At 50.2% G+C, this 14,528-nt stretch overlaps 1 protein-coding gene across 1 annotated transcript; it reads right to left on the bottom strand.

Annotated features, from left to right (window-relative positions):
• Window positions 1-12,772: 12,772 nt before the first annotated feature.
• LOC135576644 (olfactory receptor 14A16-like) lies at window positions 12,773-13,775 on the bottom strand (the record flags this gene model as incomplete). Its single annotated transcript, XM_065043350.1, has 1 exon — window positions 12,773-13,775. A coding segment is annotated over one exon (951 nt), but the record flags the coding sequence as incomplete, so codon positions are not given.
• Between the last annotated feature and the right edge of the window lie 753 nt (window positions 13,776-14,528).

The following is a 14,528-nucleotide window of genomic DNA, read 5'->3' as shown; positions in this document are numbered from 1 at the left end:
ACTGTCCATCTTCTTCTATACAGGAGTTTTAATGTAGCTAATTACAAGCCCAGCCTGTCAACTGGATTTTCTGGTGGTGGTGTTTTTTTTCTTATTGTGATAATGTTGTCAACCCCTTTCTAATTCACTGTTGGCTTTTCTTTTATAACTGTTGGTTGCTTAAAGGAGCAGCAGTGCTCTCCTTGTCTTTAAACAAAATAAAGGCCTCTTTAGTGACTTGTTTTTCACTATATCCTTCCTGCAAGGGCTTTTTGGAGCTGCAGGGACAGTTCTTGTGTGTGGGTGGAGGGGAAAACAGCTCTGGCATGGCAGCCCTGCCAGGGAGCAGCAGCACTTGTTCTTCCAGAGCTGTTCTGGTTCCACTCCCACACTCTCCTTCTCATCCCTGGTGTTGGTGCAAGGCCTGAGTGCTCTGGCAGCTTGGTCACCGTCCTGCTGTGTGTCAGTGCTGTGGGCGCAGGCAGGGACAGGCAATGGGCACTGCTGTGACAGAGCTGGCCTCAGTAACAGTACTTGCACAAGGAAAAGTGTTCTTCTTTGGGCGGTGCATGATGGTTTATATCTTCTTGCAATGTTTCTCTCAAGCCTATTCCTAAAAAAGTCACCCACTTATAAAATGCCATTGTGCATCTGAGCAGTGTGCGTGTGTGTGCTGGGCTGGCATGCAGCAGTGTCCTCTCACAGCCAGGCTCCTGCCAGAGACCTGCAGGACCAGCAGAGCAGGGGCTGGGCTGTGCCCCTGTGCACTGGAAACACTTCAGAAGCTGCCCCAGGACATCGTCATGGACTGGCCCCTCACAACCACCATTTCCAGCACTGGCCTCTCTCCCCAGCTCACCGAGGTTGTTCTTCCCTCCATGGAGGGACACTGAATGAGCAGGTCAGCAGTCCATGTTCGCATTGTACATATGAGATGCGAGCATGCACATCAATTGCGTGAGATGGCATGAACCTGAGTGAGCAGAAACACCATCAGCTACTCCTGGGAGTTCCATGACGGCCTGCGGGACAGACAGTGTCTCGAGGTCACTTCACATTGGGAGTAACAGCCCACGGGAAACCACCCACTGGGATCTTCTTCCTTGAACTGAGGTTCCCGTGTCCATTCCTCATGATGTGGGGCTGAGGTGCCTCCAATCCCTTTGGAGCAGCAACAGGAGGCCAGAGGTACAATGTGACTCCTGTCTCTGTGAGTAAAAGGGACAGACTCTGTCTCTGAACATCCCTGAGTGCATAAGGAGTCCATGAGGCCAGCTCTGATGGAACCCTGGCATTTCTGTGTGTGACTCCAGGAACAACCCCAGTGGCCCAGTGAGATTCATCTCAGCTGCTGGGACGGCTCATTGCAAGTGCTCCAGTCTGCGACGTCACCCTTGCCCATGATTCTGGATTGTGCTTTCAAAAGTGACAGCAGAATCAGAGAAGTTCTGAGGTCCTTGGGGAAGGAAGATGTCAAGCCCATCTTCAAGAAGGGCCTGAAGGAGGATTTGAAGAATTAAGGGCTGGTCAGCCTACATCTGTCCCTGGGAAGGGGATAGGCAGCATCTTCCTGCACCAGTTTCCAGGAACCTGAAGGACAAGGAAGGGATTGCTGAACCCAAATGAGTGGAAAGCCCAGTGAGTCACAAGAAATGGTCTGAACCCATTCCAGAGCTTTACACCCCCAGGAAAGAGCTCAGTGACAGTGCAGCCCATCCAGTTGCATCTGTGTCCCTCACTGAGCAGCACAACCAGTGTGCAGTCACCCCATGGTCCTGCAGCCAACCTGCTCTGCAGAGCATCAGTGCCAGGTTGGGGCCCTGTGGGGAGCACAGGATGGGGCCAGGAGCACCAGAGCAGATCAGAGGAGGGATGGGGGAGATGAGACAGGAGCTGACCTGGGCTGGAAATTGCCTTGGAGAGAAAAATGCTGTTGTTCAGCTGCCCCAAGATAACACCCAGAGTTAAGGGTGCAGGGCCAGAAGTCCTTGCTGTCCTGGTGCTTCACCAGGCCTGGGAAGTAGCTGGAGAAGGATTGGTGTCCTCCACTTGCCATCTCTTAGTGCATTTTACCTCCTAAAGGGTGTAATGGAAAGCAAGTCTGGGACCCTGTGTCCGGACCTGCACTGCAGAAAGTATTCACCCAGAAGCCACACCATTTTGCTCTGGTACTTCAGTCCTGGTGCTCATCACATGTCCTTGAGACAAACTTATGCACCCCTCTTGTCAACCTTACCCCAAAAGTCACCCCTAGACAAGGTTCCTGAGCTGGGGCTGAGCTGGAGAACTGGGGTACAGCTGTGACCAGAGGAAGGACAAGGCCTGTCCTGGGTCCTCTAAAGGGCTGGCAGCCTCTGTGATCTCCACCAGAAAAGGCAGCGTGCAGGAAACTATAGACCATCCCCATGCCCATTGGAGGCCCTTAGAAAGAGTTCCTCTCTCCAAATATCCAACCCAGCTTGCTGCTGCATGAACAACCAGGAGAAACTGCCCCTGGACCCTCATGCCAGACCCCATCTCCTCCACCCATACAGGCAGTGCTCTCCCCCTTGTCACTGAGGTGGTTCCAGGGGACACAAAATGGGAAGAGATGTAGGGTAGGGATATGGTGTCCTTCAGTGCTCCTCATGGTACCTCCTGCTGGGCTTTGTGCCACTGGTCACAACCCTCTGAGCCTGGATGTTCAGCCAGTTCCCAGTGGTGCTAAACAGGAACATGCCCATGAGCACATTGGGCTGCACTGGGAGGAGCGTGGCCACCCAGACAAGGGCGGTTATTGCCCATCGTGACTCAGCACTGGTGTGGTCACATCTGGAGCCGTGTGTCCCAGTGTGAGGTTCCCCATTCTGGAGGAACGGGAGGAGCTGTCGTGTGGCCAGAGAAAGTCTGGGTCATGTGTGGAGATGTTGAGAGACCCAAACTTCTTTAGCCTGCTGAAGGGGAGCCTGAGGAAATGTGCTGGTTTTACTGAAATTGAGTTAATTTTCTTCATCCATTTTGAACCTCTCTCCTTCACAGCCAGTACAGTCTTTTGTTAAGATTTACTATGAGAATAATAAGATAATGCTGTTTCTTCCCTGGGATAGAGTTCATTTTGTCTTTTAGCAGCTTTGCAGTGTTTGCCATTTGCTATGAAAGGAATGTCAGAACTCACTGATATCTTGGCTGTTGTCAGGGAAACCAAGGACTTTTTTTGGCCATCCAGCTGCAGATGCAGATTGGCAGGAGAAGACACAGACAGGACAGCGCCTGGATTGACATGCATGCTGATCAATGAAATATTCCCTATGATTAGCGCCATGCTCAGTCTAAAGCTGGAGCTGGCTTTTAGGGTTTGTTACATTCGTTACTTTGGGTTTTCCAGCTGGTTTGGTCAGTTCCATTCAGAAGTTTCATTCTGTCAGGAGTTCGATGTCCGTTCGGTCTTTTGCCGTTCTGCCATTTTGCCGTTGGCCTTTGGGCCTTTCTGCCTGTTGCCCTTTTGCTCTCTCTTGCTGGAATGGGCTGTTCAGGACCAAGGTGCTCCCTTCTGCAGGACTGGCTGCTCCGTGTGACTGGAGTTACATGGGGCATTGCACTGAGTATATTTTCTTAATTTAATTTATCTATTGATATTTAATTAACCTGGACTATTGTCAGTGAAACCAAAGACTTCTTTGGAGTCCAGCTGCAGGATCAAATTGTCAGGAGAGGGCACAGACAGGACAGCACCTTGATTGACATGCAGGTCAATCAATGAGCTATTCCCTACCATTAGTGTCATGCTCAGTATAAAGCTGGAGATGCCTTTTCCAGCCAGTTAGTTTTGGTTTTCCGGCTACACTGGTTAGCTCTGTTCAGAAGTTCCATTGTATCGGGAATTCAGTGTTAGTTCAGTTTTATGATGTTTTGCTGTTTTTCAGTTGGCCCTTGGGACTCTCTGCCTTTTGCACTTGTACTTTCTCTTGCTGGGATCAGCTGTTCAGGACCAGGGTGCTCTCTTCTTTTGGGCTGCCCCTTCAGCACAATGGGAGTTCTGTGGAATATGGCACTGAGTGTCATATATTTTACTTTACGTATATCTTAGTACAAGTATATTATTGATAGTAATGTATTCTTTTTATTGTCTTATTAATTTTTTTTGTCTAAACCCACAAGTTTCTCCCTTCCATTCACTTCTCTCCCTTATCCCACCTGGGGACTGGGAGCAGGATGTGAGCAGCTCTCATGGTCTTAGTTGGTGGCTGTGGTAACACCATGACAAGAAAGGGCAGTAGTAGCTTCAGAAAACTTGAAAATCACTTTCCAAGATGACACCTTTTATTTTATTTTATTCTACTATTTTTGGTAGAGGTAACAGCATGAGAAAGGAAAATGATCAGAAACTGCAGCTCTGGATGTCCAGAGTGGAGCTCAGGATAAAGAAATGTCATTCTGAGCACAGTGCTGTGGTCATTCAGAAGGACTCTGGATCAGCCATGGCTTTGTGTTTCCAGGAACAGCTGGTGCGGATGGAGAGACAGCAGCACAGGTGGGGACACAGTGGGCTGAGAACAAGGTGGGGAAGCGCATGGGGTGTCTGCAGCCTGTGGGGAAACAGCCACAGGCATGGGACAGTGCAGGATGGACTGTGGTGGAAATGGCCAAGGGTGACACTGGATGTCCCTGCAAGAGCCAAGGTCTTTGTCCCCTTGGCTATGGCTGATGTCCCTGCCAGCGAGGCCTAAGAAGAGACACATCATTGTCATGGCCATGGCTCCCCATTGCCTCCTTGCACCCCCATGCAGGCCAGGAGGTGTCACACCATTGCCCTGCACTGGGCATCGCACTCCCCACAGCCCCAGGAAGAGCCCTGAGCCACCTGTGAGGGACAGGATCTCCCTTCCCAGGGGCAGGGGCTCAAGGATTGGCCATTGTCCTTCATCAGACAAACCAAGGGCTTTCTCAGCATCAGAGCTGCTGCACTTTGCCTTTGCCTGATGCAATCACTGCCTCCAATTATCTGCTCTAACGAGTCCCTGAGGAGGCTTTGTCAGGAACAGCCCTCAGTGGGGCCATTAATGCTTCAAGGTACTTTGGAGTTTGTTCTGACTTGGACTTCTTGAGCAGATTCTTCAGCCTGTCCTTGGTATCTGAGGTTCATGGACTCAGCACCAAATAAGCCATGGGGCTCATTAAAACACTGAGAGCCATAATGAGCGAAGTTTCTTTCCCTAATTTCCTTCCAATCTTCAAGACTTGTAGAACTATCTGGAGAGGTTTCAATGGGACACTTGCTGATGAAGGTTTCAAAGAAGATTTCATAAAGGAGGGTTTTTTCTTTCCAGGGTGTTTTCTGTCATTTTTCAGTGTATAGAAGAAGTGACAGCAGCATTCTACACTGGACATTGATCCCGAGGGTCTCCTGAAGACATCTGGACAGGCAGGAGAACAGTCCTTGAGGCTGGACACTGTATGGACAACCTGGCTCCTCACCCCCACCCCCAGTCTGCCGGTTCCCTCATTGGCCACCACAGATTGCATCACTTTTCCTCCATCAGTTTAATAAACAGCAAAACACTTTCCTCAGCTGTGTGTGTAAGCTGGATCTGGTGAGGTCCAGCATCCACAAGGGACACCCACACAAGAACTGGTTTAGACAGAGAGATAGGAGAGGATAGAAATAAACACAATGAACGTGTTGACTGCCATGTTAATTAGAGCTCTGAAGAATGGGGCAAGTTTGTAACTCCCTGAAGCTCAAAGCAGAAACCAGACAGCTGAGAGGCCACTGAATGACCAAAGAGCAAGTGGAGGAGAAACCTGAGAGCACTGGGAAGGGCAAACGTCCAGACAGTGCTGGAAAGTTGTCCTTGGGCAGGGACATTTAATCAGGAGAGGTGGGAACTCCTGATTGACGAGGGGGATGAAATACTAGAGTGTTGGTAATAGAAGTACAGGGGAAGACGAACGTGTCTTCTCCTTCCCTTATTAAACTTCCCCATAATTCCCTTTTTGGATTTTTTCTTTTAAATTTTAATATGTTAAAAAAACAACTAAACAAAAATCTCCAATCAAAGAAAATACCAAACCAAACAAAATAAACAAAACCACCCACAAAACCAAAGCAAAACAAAAACCAAACCAACCAACCAAGAACAACAACCAAAAACAAACCCCAAACCAACCAACGAACCAAACAAACAAAAATCCCGAAACAAAAAAGCAACAGCAAAAAAGTGGATGTTTCCAGACAGACATCAGTCATCAGCTGTCTCACCATAAACAGCCAGGGCCATTTTAGGGGCCCAGTGTACCTGAGGTGCTGGCCTGGCATTGGCATCTCTCACACAGGACCTGGGGAGACCAGAGCACCTTGCAGTGCAGGTGGAGCCTGGGCAGGGGTTCCCGGGGCATCTACACTGGCACCAGGTGTTTGTGTCCCTGGAGCAGAAGACATTTGTGTCCTAAACCCATGCCCAGTTCTGGAGAACTCTTTCCTTTCGAAAGAAAAGAAACTCCCCTACAAAGACTTTTAAATAAATAAGTAAGTAAGTAAGTAAGTAAGCAAGTAAATAAGTAAATAAATAAGTAAATAAAAAAATAAGTAAATACGTGAAGAAAAGAGACTCCCCTACAAAGACTTTAAAATGAATAAATAAATAAATAAATAAACAAGCAAACAAACAAACAAACAAGTAAATAAGTAAGTAACTAACTAACTAAATAAGTAAATAAATAAGTGTGTAAATAAGTAAGTAAATAAGTAAATAAATACTTAAATACATAAATAAATATATAAATACATACATGAATAAATAGAAAGAAAGAAAGAAAGAAAGAAAGAAAGAAAGAAAGAAACAAACAAACAAACAAATAAATAAACAAAGAAAGAAACAAATAAAGAAAAAGAAGGTTGACACGTTCCTTTGCTTTGGATCTTTGTCTTCAGTTCTTCTTATTTTAATATCCATTGACATCAACTGGCATCTGATGGGTCTGCAGGCATGAAGCCAAGGTCATGTTGTGTCTTGCACAGCGCCCCATGCCCTCTGAACCTTCCCTGCCCAGGACTCCTCACACGTTGCCCAGAGCGAGTCACACTGAGGGGTTGGCTGGTTCACGGGCTGAGATGTTGGTTTAGATGGTCACCTACAGCACAGGTGGATCCTGCCCCATCATCGCCTGCTCTGCTCCAGTCTGAAACAGAGCCCAACATCACAATGGGATCATGAGAGAACTGAGGTTGAAGGAACCTCAGGAGTCTGCAGTCCAACCTGTCACCAACTGGGTCACACCAAGGTGTTCAAGCCTTGATTCAATCAGAGCTTTAGCAGGACTAGAGAAGTGATCATCCCTTTGTACTGGGCACTGGTGAGGCTGCACCTTGATTCCTGGGGTCTGTTTTAGGCCCCTCATGGCAAGGAAGACATTGAGGTGCTGGAGAGAGTTCAGAGGAGGGTGACAAGGCTGGTGAAGGGTCTGGAGCACCAGTCTTAAGGGGAGTGGTTCAGGGAGCTGGGGCTGTTCAGCCTTGAGAACAGGAGGCTGAGGGGAGACCTTGTCACTGTCTACAACTACCTGAAAGGAGGTTTTATCATGGAGGGTGTTGGTTTCTTGTCCCAAGTAACAAGTGATAGGACGAGAGGAAATGGCCTCAAGTTGCACATGAGAAGGTTTAGATTGGATATGAGGAATAAATTCTTAATGGAAAGGGTTTTGAAGCAATGGAACAGACTGCCCAGTGAGGTTGTGGAGTCACCATCACTGAAGGTGTTCAAAAGACATACAGAAGAGCTTCTTTGGGACATGGTTTAGTGCCAGATTTAGGTTATGGTTGGACTTGATGATCCTGAGGGTCTCTTCCAGCCACAATTATTCTATGATTCCATGATAAATGATTTTTATATTTTCTTTCTCAGAGGACCATGCAGCCTCCCTGAGAGCCAGGACTTTTCTGAGGTGTTGGAGAGACGTCTCATGGTCACACCAGCCAGTTCCACCAGCCCCTGTCTGTCCCTTCCCAGACCAAACCTTTTCTCCATATCCCAACCTTCCAGGCGAGTTTCTGGGACACAGCAAATGCTGTGCTGGTCTCTGAGCCTCTTAAGAGAGAAAAGCTTGCCAACATGTCAATGGGCTCTCTGTGCACATCCAAGCTTTCCTGACCATTTTTCTCCAAGCTCCATTTGCGCCCAACCTCTCTGGTCCTTGAGCTGTACTCGAGGGGATTGAGCAGGGATGTGGGGATGGTGTAGAAAAAAGCTTTGTCAAACTGTTTTGCAATTGCTCTTCTGGGAATCCCACAGTCCAGGATGAGGGTGCTGTAGAAACCAGTGGCACAGGTGAGGTGAGAGGTCCAGGAGGAGAAGGCCTTGTGCCTGTCTACACTGGGGTAGAGCAGTGATGCATTCATGGGATGCCCATGTGAACAGGAAGGGGACAAATAGCTCCAGGGGACAAAATACCTTCCAGCCAGTGCTTTACCCATCACAGATACACCATCCAGGCCATGAGCTGCAGCTTCTCCAGGAGATGCTGTGGGACACGGTGTCAAAGGCTTTACTGCAGTCTAAGGACACAACACCCACAGCCCGTGTGGCGGATTCACTCCCCACGACAGACTTTCCCTCATCTGCTCAGCTGGTCACCTTGTCACAGAAGGAGATCAGGGTGGTCAAGCAGGACCTGCCTTTCATCCAGCCATGCTGATTGGGCCCGATTGCTCGCCTCGTGTGTGTGACCTCACAGTCCTTTGCCAGCCCTGTTCCTGCTGTTGGCCAATCCCCTGCAGAGGCAGAAGTGACCTCACAGTCCCCTCCACAGCCATTGGTTCCTACTGGACTATGAGTTCCTGAGACACAGTGACCACATGGCATCGTACCCACCATCACTCTCCTTGTGGTCCAGTGTGTGAGCAGATCAAACTAAGCTGCTTTCATCAAATGTATCCAATAGATTTCCTATCAAGGGTTTGAGTGGAGAAACGTTCCTCAGAGGAGCTGCTGTATTTGCTCTGGGGCATTTTATATCTCTGCTCCTGCCTGTGATTTTTTGTTCTTCTTCGTCTGTCTATTCTGACGTGAAAGAGCTCTCCAAGGAAAAGATTCATGGAATCCTACAATAACGCAGGTTGGAAGAGACCCCCAAACACCATCTCTGTCCCACTGACCTTTATGGCAGCCCAAGGAACAGCTGATGGCATTTGTGCTCACTTGGGTTCATCTCACCACATGCACACACTGGACATGCACATGATGTGTGTGTTTACATCTCATCTGTACAATGAAAACAGGGACTTTTGACCTAGTATTTCATAGAATATTGGGATGTCCTGAGTTGGAAGGACCCAAAGGATCATGGAGTCCAACTCCTGTCCCTGCACAGGACACCCCACAGGTCACCCCGTGTGTCTGAGGACGTTGTCCAGTCCCTTCTTGAACACTGTCAGTTTGGGGCCGTGACACCTCCCTGGGGAGCCTGTTCATTGTCCAGCACCTCTGGGTGAAGAACCTTTTCCTCACGTTCAACCTGAACCTCCCCTGACACATATTCCACCATTACATTGGGCTCCTTCACTAGTCACCAGAGAGAAGACATCAGCACCTACCCCTCCTTCTCCCCTTGTGAGGAAGCTGTAGCCACCATGAGGTCTCCTTTGAGTCATTTCTTCAGCTCTGATGCTGAGAAACCCCTTGGTTTGCTTTCTGAAGCAGCAAGGAGAAGCCATGACATCCAGCCTCTTTCCCTGCAGGCTGCAGACATCGATCTCACTTTCCCACCTGCTCTCACCCAGCATTTCTGCACCTTCACTGCTGTGTCTGCACCCTCACTGGCTGCTCTTTGGCACACAAACCATGGGCTGATCCAGCTCCCTCTGGGTCACCTCTTGCACCACAGCACTGCCCATCCAGTCACATTTCTTCCTCCTCATATCCATTCCTCACTTTCCAAGTAGACTTCTTTTTTCTCTTTCCTGCTTCTTCCCACTATCAAGAAAAGCTTGACCATCTCACAAACTGCCCTTCATGCAGGGAACCCAAACCATTAGGCTTCTTGTGGTCTTTTACCTGACCAGAGAGAAGTCACCTCACCATGATCTTCTAAATCCCATGAGTGCTGCTGGCCTTTCAGCTTCTCTGACAGACACGACCATGTCCCTGCCGATGTCCTGTCATGTTCTCAGGTGGGATGGACATGACAACCCATCTCTCTTCCTGGGTAAGACCTGTGGGCCCTTGGGCAGAGGTTCTTTCCCAGCCATGTCCCTGCTGCTGGGCTGTCACCTCCAGACACAGAACTGACCTCACTGTCCCCTTCGCAGCCACAGGATTCTGACTGGATTATGAGTGTCTGAGACACAACTGACCTCATAATAGCACACCCATTCATCCCCCTCCCCATAGCCCAGGGCTTGACCAGATAATAGTATGCTTGTTGTATCAAATTAAACAAATGTATTTGCCTCTGAAGGTTTGAGTGGAGAAACTTTCTTTGCAGCAACTGTTGCTTTTATGTTGACATCATTTCTATCTCCTCTTCTGCCTCATCATTTTGAAAACACAATCCAGAATCACAGGGCAACTGAGGTGAATCTCACTGGGTCAGTGGTTTGTTCCCAGAGTCACACACAGAAATGTCAGGGTTGTGTCAGGTGTCCATAACTGAGTTGGCTTTGTGGACTCTCATCTGAGGCAGAATCATAGAATCATAGACTACTCTGATAGGAAGAGAGCCTTGGGATCATTGAGTCCAACCATAGCCCAGCTCTCACACTAAACCATGTCCCTAAGAACCTCGTCTAAACACCTTTAAACCCCTCCAGGGGTGGTGACTCCCCCACTGCCCTGGGCAGCCTGTTCCAATGCCTGACAACCCTTTCCGGGAAATACTTTTTTCCTGATATCCAATCTAAACCTCCCCTGGAGCAAATTGCGGCCAATTCCTCCTGTCCTATCACTAGCTACTTGGAAGAAGAGACCAAGACTCGCCATATTGCAACCTCCTGTCAGGCAGTTGTGGACAGTGAGAAGGTCTCCCCTCAATCTCCTGTTCTCCAGGCTGAACAGCCCCAGCTCCCTTAACCGCTCCTCATCACACTTGTGCTCCAGCCCCTCAGCAGCTTTGTCACCTCCTCTGCACTCTCTCTAGTACCTCAATGTCCTTCTTGAGATGAGGGGCCCCAAACTGAACACAGGATTCAAGGTGCGGCCTCACCAGTGCCGAGAGCAGTGGCACAATCGCTTCTCTAGTCCTGCTGACCACACTATTCCTGATACAAGCCAGGATGCTGGTGGCCTTTTTGGCCACCTGGAAACATTCTGGCTCATATTCAGCCAGCTATCGATCAACACCCGCACATCCCTTTCCACCAGGCAGCTTTACAGCCACTCCTCCCCGAGCCTCTAGTGCTGCCTGGGGTTGTTGTGACCCAAGTGTAGGACCCAGCACTTGGCTTTGTTAAGCCTCAGCCAATAGGCCTCAGCCCAACATCCAGCATGTCCAGATCCTTAGGCATGGCCATCCTCATGTCCCACATCATGAGGAATGGACATGGGGACCTCAGTTCAAGGCAGCACATCCTAGTGCTGCATTCAGGCCTTCATGGAACATGCAGGAATAGTTGATGTTGTACTCAGTTGTACTGAGTCAGGTTCTTCTTATGTACATGATATGCATGCTCATATCTCATCCATGCGGTGGAAACATTGGCTTCTGACTTACTCATTCAGTGTCCTTGTGTTGAGGGATGAACAATCTCCCTCAGCTGGGGTGAAGGGCCAGTGCAGGAAAAGGTGGTTATGAGGGGCTGGTCTGTGGTGACTGTCCTGGGCCAGTTTCCCCAGGTTGTCCCATGAACATGGGCACACACCACCCCTGCTCTGCTGGTGCTTTAGGGCTCTCCCAGGAGGCCTGGCTGGGAGAGGACACTGCTGTGTGCCAGCCCTGCACACTCACACACTTCAGCCGTTCACTGGTATTTTCTTCTCTGGGGCATTTGCCAGTTCAGCCCTCCCACCCCCTCCTGAATTGTGCCACCCCCCTGCCCTCTCCCCAGCCGAGCCCACAGAGCAGCCACACTGGAACCGGAACTGGTCCCACAGCAGTGGGGACCAGTGGGAATGAAGGACAGTGAGAATGTTCATCCAGCCGGCAAGCTGAGTGGGTCTCCAGCACAGGCAGCTCCAGACCCAGCTCCAGACTGGCTTCCCAGGACAGCATGAGACATTTGGCCTAGGGGATCCTCAGGAAGGTCCTGCGGCCACAGTGCCAAGGCCACCTGCCCCAAGCTGCCACCTGCAGCAAAGGGTTTCTCTTTCCATGTCTTTCCTGTACACATGCAGTGCCCCACTCTTCTCATGGAACATCTTATCTCCCCACAGAGCCCTTTCCCAAGAGACCTGAGCTATGCTGACCTGGCCAGATGTTCCTGCCCCCCTTCCCACACTCCATACAGCTCTGACCTGGCGGTGCTGCTCTGCAGAGCAAGTGGGCTGTGGTGCCCAGGGCCATGGGGTGAGTCCGCAGGCTCATGCTGGTCAGGGTGGGAGGAAGACCCAGCTCAAGGTGGCTCCTGCTCACTCCCCCTCAGCACACAGACATGGCTCCTGCAGCCCCAGAGATCCCAGAGAGAGGATTCTGGGCAAACAAGTCAGTGCGGGGTCCTTTATTTCATTTATACACACGGAGAGTATGGGTCCTTATTTACACAAAGACTATGGGACACACCAGACAGGTAGATATGGACACAGCCATAGGAAGACAAATAATTTTGCTTGTGGATAGCATTAATATAAGCAAGAAAAACAAACACCAAAGAGAAAAGCAAACAAACAAACAAAACCACAACAGCTACAGAACTCAGGTTGAACAAGTAATGCGTTATATTACAAGTGACATGCAGAAGCAGGAGGTCGCTTCATTACAGCTTTTGTAAAGCGAACAGTCATCACTTTCCTTATAGACTCCTTGAGCTCCTGGTTCCTCATGCTATAGATGAGGGGGTTCACTGCTGGAGGCACCACTGAGTACAGAACAGACACCACCAGATCCAGGGATGGGGAGGAGATGGAGGGGGGCTTCAGGTAGGCAAACATGCCAGTGCTGATGAACAGGGAGACCACGGCCAGGTGGGGGAGGCAGGTGGAAAAGGCTTTGTGCCGTCCCTGCTCAGAGGGGATCCTCAGCACGGCCCTGAAGATCTGCACATAGGACACCACAATGAACACAAAACAGCCAAATACTACTAATATACTAACCACAAGAAGCCCAGCTTCCCTGAAGTAGGAGTGTGAGCAGGAGAGCTTGAGGATCTGGGGGATTTCACAGAAGAACTGGCCCAGGGCATTGCCCTTGCACAGGGGCAGTGAAAATGTATTGGCCGTGTGCAGCAGAGCATTGAGAAACCCAGTGGCCCAGGCAGCTGCTGCCATGTGGACACAAGCTCTGCTGCCCAGGAGGGTCCCGTAGTGCAGGGGTTTGCAGATGGCAACGTAGCGGTCATAGGACATGACTGTGAGGAGATAAAACTCTGCTGAAGCTAAAAAGACAAACAGAAAGAGTTGTGTAGCACACCCTGCATAGGAAATGACCTTGGTGTCCCACAGAGAGTTGGCCATGGACTTGGGGACAGTGGTGGAGATGGAGCCCAGGTCGAGGAGGGCGAGGTTGAGCAGGAAGAAGTACATGGGGGTGTGGAGGTGCTGGTCCCAGGCTATGGTGGTGATGATGAGGCCGTTGCCCAGGAGGGCAGCCAGGTAGATGCCCAGGAAGAGCCAGAAGTGCAAGAGCTGCAGCTCCCGTGTGTCTGTGAACGGCAGGAGGAGGAACTGGGTGATGGAGCTGCTGTTGGACGTTGGCTGCCTGTGGGCATGAGGACCTGTGCGAGGAGGAAAAGATAGTGAAGGTTTAGATGAGACTTCTCTGGGAATCATCAAAACCATTTCCCACAGACCCTCCCACCCTGTCAGACAAAGAGACACTTTTCTTTTTCCAGGAGAACATCCTGGCTGGAGCCCTCGTTGGTGCTTGATGAGTGTGCAATGAAGAGCAGGGCCTCTGCCCAGGGGCTCCTGAGGACTCAGCCTGGCCCTGTGTGATCGGGTGGGCAGGGGCCAGTCCTGGGGTTCAGCTTTGTCAGCTGGAACCGCTCCTGGTGCAGAAGGGACTGTCAGCATCTGTACCCCCAGGCCTGAGAAACTGACTTTGAGAGGTTTGGTGTTTCTACAGCTCCTTCTCCCCTCCCACCCTGGGGAGTGTTGTTGGGTGTCAGAAACCCTCAGCATTTCTGCTGCACTCAGGGAGAACAGAGCGAGTCCTGCGACACCAGAGGGTGCCTGTGGGTCAGTGCAGAGTGAGGGCAGCTGCTCTGTCCCTCTGTCTTGCTCCAGCTGCCCTGGGCTGGCACCTTTCTGAGATGGGGGCTGATCACACTCCCATGTTACCCTGAAAAGCCACCAGGCGCTGCTGAGGGCAGAGGGATCCACCTCAGACCATGACAGGTCTCACCCTTTGCTAAGGTCTCAGCACTCAACGTTTAGCCCAGGGCACACACAGCTCATTCCCCAGCCCCACAGACTGCATTGCCCACA

This window comes from Columba livia, chromosome 29 (assembly GCF_036013475.1).
Source record: "Columba livia isolate bColLiv1 breed racing homer chromosome 29, bColLiv1.pat.W.v2, whole genome shotgun sequence".
Lineage (NCBI taxonomy): Eukaryota > Metazoa > Chordata > Aves > Columbiformes > Columbidae > Columba > Columba livia.
The sequence above is the reverse complement of the archived record's forward strand: the minus strand, read 5'-3'. Positions and strand labels throughout refer to the sequence as shown.